The sequence below is a fragment of the Hyaena hyaena genome, unplaced genomic scaffold, assembly GCF_003009895.1.
Source record: "Hyaena hyaena isolate Hyena2069 unplaced genomic scaffold, ASM300989v1 scaffold_14, whole genome shotgun sequence".
Classification (NCBI taxonomy): domain Eukaryota; kingdom Metazoa; phylum Chordata; class Mammalia; order Carnivora; family Hyaenidae; genus Hyaena; species Hyaena hyaena.
The window spans coordinates 6,089,686-6,108,098 of NW_024080646.1; the positions used below are offsets into that span (position 1 = coordinate 6,089,686).

Here is an 18,413-nt window from a genome sequence, read left to right on the forward strand (position 1 = left end):
CAATTCTGAGTTCTCTATTCTATTCTATTGGTCTATGTGTCTGTTTTTGTGCCAGTACCATACTGTCTTGATGATGACAGCTTTGTAGTAGAGACTAAAGTCTGGGATGGTGATGCCTCCCGTTTTGGTTTTCTTCTTCAATAGTACTTTGGCTATTCGGAGTCTTTTGTGGTTCCATACAAATTTTAGGATAGTTTGTTCTAGCTTTGAGAAGAATGCTGGTGCAATTTTGATTGGAATTGCATTGAATGTGTAGATTGATTTGGGTAGTTTGACAGTTTAACAATATTCTTCCTATCCATGAGCATGGAATGTTTTTCCATTTCTTTGTGTCTTCTTCAATTTCCTTCATAAGTTTTCTATAGTTTCATCATAGAGATCTCTTATATCTTTGGTTACGTTTATTCCTAGGTACTTTATGATTTTTTTGTGCAATTGTGAATGGGATCAGTTTCTTGATTGCTCTTTCTCTTGCTTCATTATTGGTGTATAAAAATGCAACCAATTTCTGTATGTTGATTTTGTACCCTGCAACTTTGCTGAATTCATGGATCAGTTCTAGTAGGCTTCTGGGGGAGTCTGTTGGGTTTTCCATGTAGAGTATCATGTCATCTGCGAAAAGTGAAAGTTTGACTTCTTCTTGCCAATTCTGATGCCTTTTATTTCCTTTGGTTGTCTGATTGCTGACGCTAGGACTTCCGGCACGATGTTAAACAACAGTGGTGAGAGTGGACATCCTTGTCGTGTTCCTGATCTCAGGGGGAAAGCTCTCAGTTTTTCCCCATTGAGGATGATGTTAGCTGAGGGCTTCTCATAGATGGCTTTTATGATGTTTAAGTAAGTTCCTTCTATCCTGACTTTCTCTAGAGTCTTTATTAAGAAGGGATGCTGTATTTTGTCAAATGCTTTTTCTGCATCTTTCAACAGGATCATTTGGTTTTTATCTTTTCTTTTGTTGATGTGATGGATCACATTGATTGATTTGCGAATACTGAACCAGCCCTGTAACCCAGGAATGAATCCCACTTGATCTTGGTGGCTAATTCTTTTTATGTGCTGTTGGATTTGATTTGCAGGTATCTTGTTGAGGATTTTTACATCCGTATTCATGAAGGATATTGGCCTGTAGTTCTCTTTTTTCACTGGGTCTCTGTCTGGCTTGGGAATCAAAGTGATGCTGGCTTCGTAGAATAAGTCTGGAAGTTTTTCTTTGATTTCTATTATTTTTGGAATAGCTTGAGAAGAATGGGTATTAATTCTGTTTTACATGTCTGGTAGAATTCCCCAGGAAAGCCATCTGGCTCAGGTCTCTTATTTGTTGGGAGAGTTTTGATAACTGATTCAATTTCCTCACTAGTTATGGATGTCTTCAGATTTTCAATCTCTTCCTGTATCAATTTTGGTAGTGAGTGTGTGTTTAGGAATTTGTCCATTTTTTCTAAGTTGTCCAGTTTGTTGGCGTCTAAGTTTTCATAGTGTTCCCTGATAATTGCTTGTATTTCTGAGGGATTGGTTGTAATAAGTCCATTTTCATTCATGATTTTGTCTATTTGGGTGCTCCCTCTTTTCTTTTTGAGAAGCCTAACTAGAGGTTTATCAATTTTGTTTATTTTTTCAAAAAACCAACTCTTGGTTTCATTTATCATTCAACTGTTGTTTTGGATTCTATATTGTTTATTTCTGCACTGATTTTTATTATTTCTCTTCTCCTACTGGTTTTGGCGTGCTCTTGTTGCTCTTCTTCTAATTCCTTTAGGTGCGCTGTTAGATTTTGTACTTGCACTTTTTCTAATATCTTGAAATAGGCCCCGAGTGCAATGTACTTTCCTCTTAGGACTGCCTTTGCCGCATCCCATAGAGTTTGGATTGTTGTATTTTCATTTTGATTTGTTTCCATATTTTTAAAAATTGCTTCTATACTTGCCTGATTGGTCCAATCGTTCTTTAGTAGGGTTTTCTTTAACCTCCATGTTTTTGGAGGTTTTCCAGACTTCTTCCTGTGGTTGAATTCAAGTTTCATAGCATTGTGATCTGAAAGTGTGAATGGTATGATCTCAATTCTTTTATATTTATTGAGGGCTGCTTTATGTCCCAGTATGTGATATCTTGGAGAATGTGCCATGCGTTCTTGAGAAGAAAGTGAATTCCATGGCCTCAGGATGTAGAGTTCTAAATATATCTGTCAAATCCATCTGGTCCAATGTGTCATTCAAGTCCATTGTGTCTTTAGTGATTTTCTGTTTAGTTGATCTATCCATTGCTGTAAGTGGAGTATTAAACTCCCCTGATATTTGCACATTCTTGTCCATGAGATTGTTTCTGTTTATGATTGTTTGATGTACTTAGGTACTCCTGTATTTGGTGCAAAGACATTTATAATTGTTAGCTCTTACTGATGGATAGACCCTGTAATTATTCTATAATGCCCTTCTTCATCCCTTGTTACTGCCCTTACTTTAAAGTCCAATTTGTCTGATATAAGCATAGCTACTCCAGCTTTCTTTTGACTTTCAGTAGCATGATATATATTTCTCCACCCCCTTACTTTCAATCTGAAGGTGTCCTCAGGTCTAAAATGAGTCTCTTGTAGACAGCAAATAGATGGATTTTGTCTTTTTATCCATTCTGCTATCCTATGTCTTTTGATTTGAGCAGTTAGTCCATTTACATTCAGTGTTATTATTGAAAAATATGGGTTTAGAGTCACTGTGTTTTTTTGTCGGATTCATGCTTATTTGGGAAGACTTTTTATCTTTCCTATTCTCAATGACAGGCTTGCCAGAGGATTCTTGGCTGCATATTTTTTCTGTTCATCACATTGAAGATTACCTACCATTCCTTTCTGGCCTGCCAAGTTTCATTAGATAGGTCTGTCAACACTCTGATAGGTTTCCCTTTGTATATTAGGGCCTTTTTCTCCCTAGTTGCTTTCAAAATTCTCTCTTGCCAGGTTCACTATGGTATGTCCTGCAGAAGATCGATTCAAGTTACGTCTGAGGGGAGTTCTCTGTGCCTCTTGAATTTCAATGTCTGTTTCCTTCCCTACACTGGGGAAGTTCTCTGCTGTAATTTGTTCAAGGATTCCTTCAGTGTCTTTCCCTCTCTCTTCCTCTTCTGGGATTCCTATGATATGGATATTGTTCTGTTTGATTGTGTCACTCAGATCTTGAAGTCTCCTTTCATGTCCCTGGATCAGTTTATCTCTCTTTTTCTCAGCTTCCTCTTTTTCTATAATTGTGTCTTCTAATTCACCTATTCTCCTTTCTGCCTCTTCAGTCCATGCATTGGATGCCTCCTTTTTATTATGCGTATCATTTATAGCATTTTTTAATCCATCACAACTATTTTTAAGCTCCATAGTCTTTATAGCAATAGTTTCTCTGATGTCTTCTATGCCTTTTTCAAGCCCAGCGAATAATCTTATGACTATTCTAAATTCTTATTCAGTTATGTTGCTTATATCTGTTTTGAGCAGTTCTTTAGCTGTCATTTCTTCCTGGAATTTCTTAAGAGGAGAGTTCTTCAATTTCATAATTTTGGATAGCTTTCTATCTCTTGTTAATTTTAAAAGCTTGTTATACACTCTGCACCTGAGAGTACTGCTGTATTAAAGAGGGCTCTTTGACTGTCCAGGGCCTGTCCATTCAGGAAATGTTCTTTGAATGGTGTCTCTTAGTCTCTCCTGTTGAGACTTTGGTTATTTCATTTCCGTACTCATATGTAGGACTCTCCACCATGTGTACTTTGGCTTGTTTCTTGAGATAGCCTCTTTTGTGTCTGATCTCCCTGTGCTACAAGTGTGCTCCATGTCCCAAGTCACGCCTCGTTTCCAGACCTTAATCCTTGCGCCCTATTGATACCGCCCGAAATATAAACCCACTGGCCGAGTCCCTCTGAGTAGTTTCAAGCTGGAGCCGAGCCAGAACAGCGGTGGAGTGGCTTCAGGTGTGCCACTTACCCTCCAGGTTGAGCTGGTGAGCAGAGGAGTGGTTTCTCCTGGGGTCACCTGGGACCAGTGCGTTCCGCTCAAGGTCAGCTGGACAACTGGAAATCGGATCCCTCTGTGTCCTGAGCCAAGGTTTTTCTCTTCTCCAGAGACAGTTTCTTGAGCAGTTTCAGCTGCTTTTTCTTTTCCCCTTGACTCACTATGGCTCCCCACAAAGGGGGCTCCTTTCTCTCCCTCTGTGTCTCTGGTCCTGGCCCATTTTTATCTTCCCCAGTTCACACTCACGCTATAAGGTTTTCTTAGCAGACTCTGTCTCCTTTTCCTCCCAAACTCCTGGATTCTGTAAGGGTTCCTATGGCTTCAGGCCTTCTCCGTTTGAGAGATGGGGGTGAGTGAAATGTATGGAGCTCCCTACTTCTTCGCCATCTTGCCCCCAAGCAGAATCTTTTCAACACTTGCTTTGTGAGTTATAAAATAAACATGACACCATGCCATTAAGGGATTCTTCCCAGGAAAATGGAACTGTTGTACACAGTAACACCTCAAAAAGCCTGAAAAGTCAACCTGTACTTGTAAAATTGTTGAGTATAATAGTAAGAAAAGAGATACTCCATCACACCACCATTTAGAAAAGGTTTCTAAAGCTTTTCCCTGACTCAGGGCCATACTTTGGTAATAGAATGAATCTGTTTTATCATCAGATTCTTTTCACTCTATCTTCCATTTACACTGATGGACTGATACATACATAATATGCATACATCCAATATACTGGATGTACAATAACCAACTATTAGCAACATGAATCCCTTCATTTCTCTTGTGTGGCTTCTCCCACTTAAGTTCTTTCAAGATTTCATAACTGACTGGCCACATTCACCTTTCTCTCTTCTCAATTCAATAACTTTTAGGTCTCAACTAATTTGTAGATCATCTAACACAGTGAAGGAGTTTTCTTCTGTTTCATTCAGATCGCTTGTGCACAGTATTTGGCATGGAAAGAGGAATCAGCTCTACTGTCACAGTGCATTTATCAGGAAAGGATTCAGACAAGAAGTGATGCTTGGGCTGAAACTTAAAGAGGGTACTCTCCATGTATAAAAGACAGGGAAGGTATCCAGGTAGACAATGGGGTTGAGAAAGCATGGGGGAAGGTGCAGGTGGCTTAGAAGGCTGTTTAGGTGCATGGGTGATGGAGGGTGGGGTTGCAGCTGGGGGAAAAGGCTGGAGGTGTCGTTGGGAAACTGGGATCCTTTGGAAGATTTTAGGCTAGGGATATGGGGTAGGATAGAGTTGGGTTTTGAATTAAGAATGAGGAAACTGATCAGGTTTGCATTTTTGAAGGCAACTGTGACAGCAGTGTGGACTAGAGGCAAGTCTTCCAATTATCCTCAGTTTTCCTTATTTCTAAAGTAGGGACAGTAGATTTTGCATGATGATTAGAGGAGATTATGTGAAAATGCTAAACATTTAAACTATTATTCTTGTGTGACTTCTTTGAGTCATGAATGAGTTAATGTGCTTACTTTCTCAAGACCAGCTTTGTCATCTGAGGCAAAAAAACAAGTTTGGCATTGTTACCTCACTTATAAAGCTTTCTACTTCCTTAAACATCTGACTTTTAAAATTGGAGTGGCCATTATCATTTTTTCTCTGCTTTAGCTTACATTTTAACTCCTACAAATTGGAAGGGCAGAGGGGAAATGATGAACATTGATAATAGAAGAGGAAAATAGTTTTTTTCCCCTCCTGGTTGTGCATTCATCCTTTCAAGAACCATTTAGAAAGAAAAATGTGGGGTACCTGGGTGGCTCAGTTGGTTGTGTCCAGCTCTTGATTTCAGCTCAGGTCATGATCTCACGGTTCTTGAGTTCGAGCCCCACATCAAGCTCTGTGCTGATAGTGTGGAGAATCTGCTTGGGATTCTCTCTCCTGCTGTCTCTGCTCCTCCCCACCACGTGTGCATTCTCTCTCAAAATAAATACACTTAAAAAAAAGAAAGAATATTGTTCTCCTTCTACTCCTAGTGTGTATCAGGTTAGATGCCTGAATAGACTTCATCATATCTCGTTAATATTCTCCTCCCAAAAGAGCATCAGTTGGAAGTAGGTGAACAGAAATCTGGTGTATAAAGAACTAAATGTACAGAGAAATACATAAAGCATCTTATTATGTGTGATATTCATCTGACTTTATTCAGTGTGTTATTAAGAAGGACCCTGGTTCCTAAAGAGCATTAGGACTTTCAGAGCTCAAGTCAGAATCCTGTCTCACTCCTTGGTGAGGGTGGGACCTAGGAAGTGATGCTACCTCCTTGAGACCCTCCCCTTTTCTGTCAATGGAGAGGGTAGCAAGGCCTGCTCGATGGGGCTGTTGGGAGGATGACATGAGATGGTCTGACTGAAGCACTTCTTATAGTACCTGACAAATGACAGCACTGTAAGTTATGAGGAGGGCTGGAGAGAACCGCCTCAGCTGTGGGAACTAGCACTACTCCCTTCTGATGATGGCATCACACATTTAAATTGCTTCTGAGCATGAATCTGAATTGACACTTAAAAAACAGGAAGAGGATGAGAAAGTGGATTGGATTTAGTTTATAAAAGGTCTTGAGGGATTGGGTTTAATCTATGGAAAGTCTTGACCTGAGAAATTACTGGAGTCCAGTGCTTGCCTTGTGTCATAGGGTCCACATGACAGTGAGTCCTACCAACCTGACCAGGCCATATGGACAGGACAGCAGGGCATAAAGGTGCGAGGAGATGGCCATTTTTGGCTGCAGAGATGGCATGAATGGTGACCAGGGGGTAAGACAACATAGTCCACATGGCTGCAGGTGTGAAAGTCAACTCTGTCTTTATTCTTTTACCCTTTTATTTGGGATAGGTAGCAGCACTGCTTGGGGAGCTCCTTGAAAGGGGAGGAGAAGGAATCTATTGAAATCTTACCTTTGAGCATTAATTTAATCTAAAGCCTAGTTTTAGCACATTTCATGTTAGACTTTTTGATGGCAAGTCAAGGAGTAGAAGGTGGACGGGCTCAGAGGAAACGTTCTTTGCAACGGTTCAATGTAGTGGCCAAAAGTTGATTCTTGCATTTCATCATGCATGTACCTTGGAGTTATGTTTTTTGGAACCTGACTTAAGAAAACACAAACTCTCCAGGTAGCATATACCTGTCCCCATTGTTCTTGCATCTCTGCCTTGGTTGATGTGAGGCCATACTTTCCTGACTGTCACTAGCAGCTCTGCTATGGGTCTGATACAAAGCACATTCATACCTCAGCCATAAAACAGGACTTTTTAGGTAGCCAGATTCTTTCCCAACAGATACCTCTCCACCACCCCTAACTCCACCAAAATGAAGTAGAAGTACATCCTGAGTTGACCACTTTCTCTGGGCCTGGCCAGGCACACAGTAAGAATGTTGGCTGGTGATGGGCTCAAAACACAGCCCACTTGACTGAGCCATGTATATGCTCAGGCTTGACCTACCCTGGCAAAACCTGCAAGGATATCTGTAGACATTTCAAGTGATTGACTCCTCTGAGGAAATGATACATTAAAAAAAAAAAAAAAAATATATATATATATATATATACACACACACACATATTATTTTTTTAAAACCACAACTGAAAAAAAATTCTTTGCCAATGGGTAGAATTAAGTCTGACAAGAAACCCTAGGAGTTTTTTTTTATTAGTACCATTATTGTTTTCTTTGGCTCCATGTATTATATTGGTAAGATGACAAAAAAAAAAAAAGGAAGAAAAGGAAAAAATTGTAAAAAGGCAAATATTTTATACAAAAATACAAAGTTTTAAAAGCTCTTTAAGTATATTTCATATCATTACTAAGAGTTGGCCTATATATCTGTATGTCTGCATATTTTTCTTACATTTGGGATTTTAGAAATGTAAGGTACTGTTTACACAGTATAGTTTAAGTTCTCTCTAAAGCTCAACAACCAATGATAGTCTTTTTTTCTGATTGGAGCAATCCATACTTTGGAAGATGTGATTTGCTTAATTGTGCAGTTACTGGCTGAGAAAAATCTATGTGATTCAGTCAATTTGCATACCGAAAATCAACACATCATATTGTGGGAACATTTTAGTTCTGAAATCCTTGAGTAAAGAAGGATGGTAAAGATAACTAGCTATCAATTCTTTCACTAATTTGTTTCAGTGCTTTTTTTCAATCTGGTGAAAAGATGATGCAATGAAAGAAGTATCCTTTGCCTTTGAGAACCATCTGAAAATTTGTTCTTGTTTTTATATCACAGTCCATTATAACGCAGATGATGGTACTAAAAGAGAGGAAAAATAATGGGTGTTAGTTTTTCTTAAAGAATAACAATGTGCAATTCAAAAAAAGGAACATGTGTTTTTATAGAAATGATTCCAAAATACATCATTCAATTAGTTTTTCAAAGAAATGCCTCTAAGTTCATAGATTAATTAAAAGGTAAATTTCTCCTTGAAGGAGCCCATTCTGGGCTCAACTTAAATCCCAAGTGGCCAAACAAGGCAAATAAATGACAAACCTGGGTCACTTCTCACCCTCTACTGTAATTTCTTTCTTTCTTTTTTTTAACTGAATATAACCGCCATATAACAGTTTCAGGTGTATAATATGATTTGATATTTGTATACATTGTGAAATGATCACATAAGTCTAGTTAACATTTGTCATCACACATAGGAAAAAATTTTATTTACCTTTTCATTTACATCCATATTAGTTAGCATACAGTGCCATACTACTCCTGACTTCAGGAGTAGAATCCAGTGATTCATCCCAACGAGTGTCCTCCTTAAGGCTCTTTAGCCTATCTCCCTACCCACAACCCCTCCAACAACCCTGAGTTTGTTCTCTATATTTAAGAATCTCTTGTGTTTTGTGCCTCTCCCTATTTTTATATTATTTTTGCTTCCCTTCCCTTATGTTCATCTGTTTTGTATCTTAAATTCCATGTATGAGTGAAGTCATAATAATTGTCTATCAATAATTTTGCATAGCACAATACACTGTAATTCCATCCATGTTGTTGCAAATGGTAAGATTTCATTCTTTTTGATTGCTGAGTAATAATCCATTGTTTATATACTACATCTTCTTTATCCACTAATCTGTTGATGGACATTTGGACTCTTTCCATACTTTGGCTATTGTTGATAGCAGTGCTATAAACATTGGGGTACACGTGCCCCTTGGAAATAGCACACCTGTATCCTTTGGAAAAAATACCTAGTAGTGCAATAGCTGGGTCATGGGTTAGTTCTATTTTTGATTTGCTGAGGAACATCCATACTATTTTCCAGAGTAGGTGCACCAGTTTGCATTCCCACCAGCAGTGCAAAAGAGATCCTCTTTCTCCGCCAACATCTGTCATTGCCTGACTTGTCAATTTTAGCCGTTCTGACAGGTGTGAAGTGGTATCTCAATGTGGTTTTGATTTGTATTTCCCTGAGGAGTGATGTTGAGCATCTTTTTAGGTGTCTGTTAGCCATCTGGATGTCTTCTTTGGTGAAGTATCTATTCATGTCTTTTGCCCATTTCTTCAGTGGATTATTTCTTTTTTGGGTGTTGAGTTTGGTAAGTTCGTTATAGATTTTGGATACTAACCCTTTATCTGATATGTCATTTGCAAATATCTTCTCCCATTCCATCGAATGCCTTTTAGTTTTGCTAATTGTTTCCTTTGCTGTGCAGGAGCTTTTTATCTTGATGAGGTCCTAATAGTTCATTTTTGTTTTTGTTTCCGCTGCCTCCAGAAACATTTCCCATAAGAAGTTGCTGCGACCAAGGTCAGAGGTTGTTGCCTGTTTTCTCCTCTAGGATTTTGTTGGCTTCCTTTCTTACATTTAGGTCTTTCATCCATTTTGAGTTTATTTTTGTGTATGGTGTAATAAACTGGTCCAGGTTCATTCTTCTGCATGTCACTGTTCAGTTTTCCCGACATCATTTGCTGAAGAGACTTTTTTCCATTGGGTATTCTTTCCTGCTTTGTCAAATATTAGTTGGCCATATGTTTGTGGGTCCTTTCCTAGGTTCTTTATTCTGTTCCATTGATCTTTGTGTCTGTATTTGTGCCAGTACCTTACTGTCTTGATGATTACAGCTTTGTAAAACACCTTGAATTCCGGAATTGTGATGCCTCCAGCCTTCATTTTCTTTTGCAAGATTGCTTTGGCTCTTTGGGGTCTTTCCTGGTTTCATACAAATTTTAGGATTTTTTTAAAGCTCTGTGAAGAATGCTGGTGTTATTTTGGTATGGATTGCATTAAATATGTAGATTGCTTTGGATAGTATGGACATTTTAACAATATTCTTCCAATCCATGAGTGTGGACTATTTTGCCATTTTTTTGTGTGTCATTTTCAATTTCTTTCATGAGCTTTCTAGAGTTTTCAATGTATAGATTTTTCACCACTTTGGTTAGGTTTATTCCTGGGTATTTTATGGTTTTGGTGGGAAATTTTTTTTATGATGACTTTGTTTTTTTTAAATGTTTATTTATTTATTTTGAGAGAGTGTGCACACAAGCCAGGGGTGGGGGTGGGGTGCAGCAGAGAAAGAGGGAAAGAGAGAATCCCAAGCAGGATTTGCACTATTAGTGCAGAGCCCAGTTCGGGGCTTGAACTCATAAATTGTGAGATCATGACCTGAGCCAAAATCAGGAGTTGAATGCTTAACCAACTGAGCTACTCAGGTGCCCCTAAGTTTTTATTTTAATTCCAGTTAACATACAGTGTTACATTATTTGCAGGTGTACAGTATATAGATCCAACAATTTGGTACATCACCTGGGGCCCATCATGAAAAGTGCACTCTTTAATCCCCATCACCTATTTCACCTTCCCCCCCACCATTGACCTTCCCTCTGGTAACCATCATTTAGTTTTCTATAGTTCAGAGACTGTTTCTTTCTCTCCCTCCCTCCCTCCCTCTCTCTCTGTTCATTTGCTTCTTAAATTTCACATGACTGTAACCATATGGTATTTATCTTTCTTTGATTGACTTATTTCACTTAGCATTATACCCTCTACCTCCAGCATATCATTGCAAATGACAAGATTTCAGTCTTTTTAATGGCTGAATAATATTCCATTGAATATATATATATACTAAATCTTCTTTGTCCATTCATCATCGATAGACACTTGGGTTGCTTCCATAATTTGGCTATTGTAAATAATGCTGCAATAAATGTAGAGATGCATATTTATTTCTGAGTTAGTGCTTTCATTTTCTTCAGATAAGTGGCCAGAAGTGTAATTATTGGATAATATGGTAATTATATTTTTAATATTTTAGGAACCTCTATGTTGTTTGCCACAGCACCTGCACAATTTACATTCCTACCAACAGTGTACAAGGATTTCCTTTTCTCCACATCATTGCCAGCACTTGTTTCTTTCTTTTTGAGCACAGCCATTCTAACAGGTGTAAAGTGATATGTCACTGTGGTTTTGATTTGAATTTCCTTGACAACTATTATGTTGAGCACCTTTGGAAAAATATCTATTCAGGTCCTTCGCCCACTTTTACATTGGGTTATTTGGCTTTTTGCTAATGAGTTGTTTGAATTCCCTTATGTATCTTGGGTATTGACAACTTACCAGATATATGATTTGAAAATATCTCCTACCATTCAGTAAGTGGCCTTTTTTTTTTTTTTTGATCATGGTTTTTATTCAAATCTTTTTAAAAATTTATTTTTATTCCAGTAGAGTTAACATACAGTGTTATATTTTGCAGGTGTACAATATAGTGATTCAATAATTCTGTACATTACTCAGGGCTCATCATGATAAGTATACTCTGAATCCGTATCTTCTTTTTACCCACCCCCCAACTCACCTCCCTTGTGGTAACCATCAGTTTGTTCTCTATAATTAAAGAGTCTGTTCCTTGATTTGTCTCTCTCTCTTTTCCCTTTGTTCGTTTTGTTTCTTAAATTCCACATGAGTATAAACATATGGTATTTGTCTTCATTTATTTTGCTTAGCATACATTCTCTGGCTCCTTTCCTGTTACTGCAAATGACAAGACTTCATTCTTTTTTATGGCCGAATAGTATTCCATTGTGTAAACATACACCACATCTCTTTTATCCATTCATCTATCGATGGACACTTGGGCTGCCTTTTCATTTTTTTGATGGTTTTCTTTGCTGTGCAGAAGATATTTAGTTTGATATAGTCCCATTTGTGTATTTTTGCCTTTGTTGCCTTTGCTTTTAGTGTCAGATTTAAAAAAGTCATCACTAAGACTCATGCCAACAAGCTTACTATGATTTCCTCTAGGAGTTTTATGGTTTCAGGTCTTAAATTATTAATACTTCTTGAGTTAATTTTTGTGTACGGTGTACATTTTATTCTTTTGCACATGGCTGTCCAGTCTGCTTAACAGTATCTAATTGAAGAGACTGTCCTTTTGCTCTTGTATTTTGTTGGCTCTTTTGTCAGTTAATTAATGATATATGTGTAGGCTTATTTGTGGGCTCTCTATTCTGTTCCATTGACCTATGTGTCTGTTCTTATGCCAATACCATACTGTATTTGTAATGTAGTTTTAAATCACAGAGCAAAATGCTTTAGCTTTTCATTCTTAAGATTTCTTTGGCTCTTTGGAGTCCATACAAATTTTTGGATTGTTCTATTTCTATGAAAAATCCCTATGAAATTTTGATAGGGTGAGGACCGAATTTTTTAGCTAGTATGTACATTTTAACACTGTTCTTCCAGTCCATGAGCATAGAATATCTTTCCATTTATTTTATATCTTCTTCAATTTCTTTCATCAATGTCTTCTAGTTTTCAGTGTACAGGTCTTTCACCTCCTTGGTTACATTTATTCCTAAGTATTTTATTCTCTTTGACGCCATTATAAACAGAGATGCTGTCTTAATTTTTCTTTCTGATAGTTCATTATTAGTGTATAGAAGTGTAACAGATTTGGGGGCACTCGGTGGCTGAATTGGTTAAGTGTCCAACCTTGATTTTGGCTCAGGTCATGATCTCACAGTTTGTGAGATTGAGTTCTGCATTAGGCTCTGGACTGACAGTGTGGAGCCTGCTTGGGATTTTCTCCTTCTCTCTCTGCCCCTTTCCTGCTCATGCACACACACATGCCCACTCTCTCAAAATAAGGAAATAAGCCTAAAAAAAAAAAGAAGTGTAACAGATTTTGGTATACTGGTTTTGTATCTTTTACTATAATTCATTTATTAGTTCTAGCAGGTTTTGGGGTTTTGTTTGGTTTGGTTTGGTGGAGTCTTTAGGATTTTCTATATATAATATCATGTCATTGCAAATAGTGACAGTTTTACTTCTTCCTTTCCAATTTGAATGCCTTTTTTTCCCCTACCCCCAATTTCTCTGCTTAGGACTTCTAATACCATGTTGAATAAAAGTGGCAAGAATGGGCATATCCTTGTCTTGTTCCTGATCTTAGACAAAGAGCTTTCAGATTTTCACCACTGAGTATGATGTTAGCTATGGGCTTGCCATATATGGCCTTTATTATGTTGAGGCATCTATATCCATTTTATTTATTTTTTATTATAAATGGAGGTTGAATTTTGTCAAATGCTTTTCTGCATCTTTTGAGATATTAAAAAAAAAGTTTGAGGGAGAGAGCATGTGAGAGTAGGGCTTGATTTCATGACTTGTGAGATCACCATCTGAACCAAATCAAGAGTTGGATGCTTAACCAACTGAGCAACCCAGGTGCCCTGAGATGATATTAGTTTTGTTCTTCATTCTGTTAGTGTAGTGTATCCCATTGATTAATGTGTGGATGTTGAACCATCCTTGCCTCCTTGAAATTCACTTGATCTTGGTGGATGATCTTTTTAATATATTGTTGAATTCAGTTTGGTCAGATTTTGTTGAGGATTTTTGCATCTATGTTCATCAGGGATGTTGACCTGTAATTTTCTTGTGGCATAGCTGTCTGGTTTTCATATCAAGGTAATGCTGACTTATATAATGAGTTTAGAAGCATTCTTTCATTTTCTGTTTTTTGGAAAAGTTTGAGAAGAATTAATATTAATTTTTCTTCATATGTTTGGTAGAATTCACCAGTGAAGCCATTTGGTCCTGGACTTGTGTTTGTTGGGAGGTTTTTGATTACTGACTCAATCTCCTTACTATTAGTCTGTCAGTTCACATATTCTGTTTTCGTTGTTATTCAGTTTTGGTAGGTTTATGTTTCTAGGAATTTATCCATTTTTTTAAGCTTGCCAAATTTGTTGTTAGTGATTGTTCATAATAGTCTCTTATGATCCTTGTATTTCTGTGGTATCAGTTGTAGTATCTCTAATTTCTGATTTTACTTGAGTCCACTCTCTTTTTTTCTTGAATCTAGCTAAAGTTTTGTTGATTTTATCTTTTTAATGAAACAACTTTTATTTTCATTGAGCATTTATATTGTCTTCTTAGTCTGTATTTCATTCCTTTCTGTTCTGCTTTTTATTTCCTACCTTCTACTAACTTTGGACTTCATTTTCTAGTTCCTTGAGGTGTAAACTTATTTTGTTTATCTGACTTTTTCTTGTTTTCATATATTGCTATGAACTTTTCCCTTAGAACTCCTTTTGGTGTATCCTATAACTTTTCGTATATTCTATTTCCATTTTCATTTGTCTCAAAGAATTTTTTGACTTTTGATTTCTCCTTTGAGTCATTGGTAGTTTAATAGCATGTTGTTTAATCTTCACATATTGGTAAATATCCCAGTTTTCTTCTTGTAAATGATTTCTAGTTTCATACCTTTATGGTCATAAGATGTTTGATAGGCTTGCAATCTCCTTAAATTTATTGAAATTTATTTTTTTGTGGCCTAATATGTGATCTGTTCTGGAGAATGCTGCATGTGCAGTTGAGATGAATGTGTATTCTGTTGCTTTTTGATGGAACATTCTGTATATGTTGGTTAAGTCCTTCTGGTCTTAAGGCTGATGATTCCCCATTGATTTTTTTTTTTTTTTTTTTTGGTCTGGGTGATTTATTTATTTATGTAAGTGGGGTATTAAAGTCCCCTGCTATTATTGTATTGTTTATTTCTCCCTTTAGGTCTGTTAATATGTGCTTCATATATTTAGGGGCTTCTATATTGGGTGTAAATATTTACAAATGTTATATCCTTTTGTTGGATTCACCCCTTTATTATTATTGAATGCCCTTCTTTGTCTCTCATACAGTCTCTGTTTAAAGTCAGTTTTGTCTGATATAGCAACCTCATCTTTCTTTTGGTTTATGGTTTTCCATCCCTTCACTTTCAGTCTGTATGTGTCTTTATGTCTGAAGTTAGTCTCTTTTTGGCAGCATATACATGGGTCTTGTTTTCTTATCCATTCAGCCACTTTGTGTCTTTTGATTGGAGAATTTAATCCATTTAAAGCAATTGTTGATAGGTGTGTACTTACTGCCATTTAAAAAGTAGCTTTTTAGTTGTTTTATAGTTCCTTTCTAGTCCTTTCTTCTCTTCCTTTGTGATTTGATGACCTTCTCTACTGGTATGCTTAACTTCATTAACTTTTGTGCGTCAACTATAGATTTTTGCTTTGTGGTTACCCTGAGACTTATATATAACTACTTATAGCAGTCTCTTTTAACTTGGTAACAACTTAAGTTTGCATTCTAAAACTCTACATTTTTATTCCAACTTCCCACATTTTATATTTTTGAGGTCACATTTCATCTCTTTTTATCTTGTATATTCTTACTGTATAGTTATTTTTACTACTTTTGTCTTTGAAGTGACTAATCCACCACCTTTACTATTTACCTTTACCAGTAAGGTTTATACTTTTGTATGTTTTCTTGTTACCAATTAGCACCCCGTTTTCAGCTTAAAGAAGTCCCTTTAACATTTCTTGTAAGGCTGGTTTAGTGGTGATGAACTCTGTTAGCTTTTGATTATCTGGGAAACTTGATCTCTTCTTCAACTCTGAATAACTTTGCCAAGTAGAGTATTCCTAGTTGGAAGTTCTGTTCTTTGAGCATTTAAAAAAAATATTCTTTGAATATATAAAGTTAGTTACTCCCTTCTGGTTTGCCAAGTTTCTGCTGAAAAATCTGATAGTCTTATGGGGGTTTCCTTGTACATAACAAGTTTTTCTCTTTTTTAAAATTCTCTCCTTGTCTTTAACTTTGACATTTCAATTGTAATGTGTCTTGGTGTTGGTCTCTTTGGGTTTATCTTCTTTGGAACAATCAAGGCATCCTGAATCTGAATGTCTATCTCCTTCCCTAGCTTAGAAGTTTTCTGCCACCCCCTTTCCTCCTTCTGCGACTCTTAATAATATGATGTTAGTATACCTAATATTGTCCTATAAATCCCTTAAGGTGTCTTCACTTTTTTCCATTCTCTTTTTTGTTACTCTACTTTGGTGAGTTCTACTGTCCTGTGTTTGAGTTCACTGATCCTTTCTTTTGCTTCATCTATTCTGCTGTTAAACCCCTCTAAGATATTTTTTCAGTTCTGTTATTATATTCATCAGCTCTATGACTTCTGTTTGGTATTTTCTATTTCTGCTGAAGTTCTCATCGTGTTCATCCATTCTCCCAAGTTCCATGAGCATCTTTTTGAATAATTATAACTGAAGTATAACTGACATACAATGTTAGTTTCAGGTGTACAATATATTGATTTGACAATTCTATACATTACTTAATGTTCACTATGATAAGTATAATTATCATCTGTCATCATATGATGTCCTGACAGTATTATTGTTTATATTCCCTATGCTGTACTTTTCATTTTGGTGACTTATTTATATTATAACTGTAAGTTTGTACCTCTTAATCTTCTTTATCTATTTTGCCCATCCCCCCACCTAACTTCCTCTGGCAACCACCAATTTGTTTTCTGTAATTAAGAGTGTTTTTCTCTGTTCATTTGTTTCATCTTTTAGATTCCATATAAATGAAGTCAAATGGTATTTGTCCTTCTCTGAATTATTTCACTTAACATAGTGCCCTCTAAGTCCATCCATGTTGTTGTAAAAGCCAAGATTTCATTTTTTATGGCTGAGTAGTATTCTGCTGTGTGCATGTGTCTATATATATATACACGCATGCACAAACACACCTTTATCCATTCATCTATCAATGGACACTGGGTTGCTTCCATATTTTATTATAAAAAATGCTGGAATAAACATAAAGGGTGCATATATTTTTTCAAGTTAGTGCCTTATTTTTCTTTGGGTAAATAATCAGTAGTGGAATTACTGGATCATATGGTAGTTCTATTTATCATTTTTCGAGGAACCTCCACACTGCTTTTCATGGTGGTTGCACCAATTTACATTCCCACCAATTTTGCACAAGGGTTCTCTTCTCTCTACATTCTCACCAAAACTTGTCATATCTTATCTTTTTAATGTTTATTTTTGAGAGAGCTAGAGCAGGGGAGGGGCAAGGAGAGAGAGGGGGATTGATTATCTGAAGCAGGCTCTGTGCTGACAGTGGATGCTTAACCAACTGGGCCACCCAGGTGCCCCTATTTATTATCTTTTTGATACTAGCCTAGCTATTCTGATTGGGGTGATGTGACATCTCCTGATGGTTATGATTTGCATTTCCCTAATGATCAGTGATGGTGAACATCTTTTCATGTGTCTGTTGGCCATGTGCATGTCTTTTTTGGCAACATGTCTATTCAGGTCCTCTATTTCTTAATCAAAACAATTTTTTTTGGTGCTGAGTTGTATAAGTTCTTTATATGTTTTTGTGTATTAATCCCTTAGCAGATCTATTATTTGTAAATATCTTCTCTCATTCACAGGGTTGTCTTTTTGCTTTACTGATGTTTCTTTTGCTGGTTCTTTAGGATGGGGACTCAGGTTCCTATTGCCTTCCAGCTTTCCTCAGGTTTGAGCCCCACTGATTTTCAAACTCCCTACTGGGGAGTTTGAGCCCCAATGATATGATGTCCTCCCATTTTCAGTTAATCATAGTCGGGGTTTGGTTTCCAACTACGTCTCTGCCCTTCCTACCTTTTATGATGTGGCATCCCATGATTAGCTATAGAAAGTCTGTTTTGTCACTTTTCGGGTTGTTTTCAGAGTTAGTCACATGGTGGTAGATGCTATTGTGATGTGTCCTTGCAACAAGGTGAACTCAGGGTCCTCCTACTCTGCCATCTTCCCTGGTATTCCAGTGAGCATCTTTATGACCATTACTGTGAGCACTTTATCAGGTATGTTACTTATCTCCATTTTATGAAGGTTTTTCCCCCCTGAAGTTTTATCTTGGTCTTTTTTTAGGAATATTTTTCTCTGTTTCTTCATTTTGTTTGAAACCTCTGTGTTGGTTTCTATGTATTAGAGGAATAACTACCTCTCCTAGTCTTTTTTTTTTTTAATTAAAAAAAATTTTTAATTTAAATCCAAGTTAGTTAACATATAGTATAATCATGATTTCAGGAATAGAATTTAGTGATTC

General features: G+C 36.8%; 1 protein-coding gene across 1 annotated transcript in view; it reads right to left on the minus strand.

Moving 5' to 3' along the window:
* Positions 1 to 6,785: 6,785 nt before the first annotated feature.
* COLEC12 (collectin subfamily member 12) overlaps positions 6,786 to 18,413 on the minus strand; it is a 205,044-nt gene continuing 193,416 nt past the window's right edge. Inside the window, exon 10 of the mRNA XM_039218332.1 lies at positions 6,786 to 8,257. Coding sequence (XP_039074263.1) covers positions 8,238 to 8,257 — 20 coding nt within the window. The 3' untranslated portion in view covers positions 6,786 to 8,237. The remainder of the gene's footprint in view (positions 8,258 to 18,413) is intronic.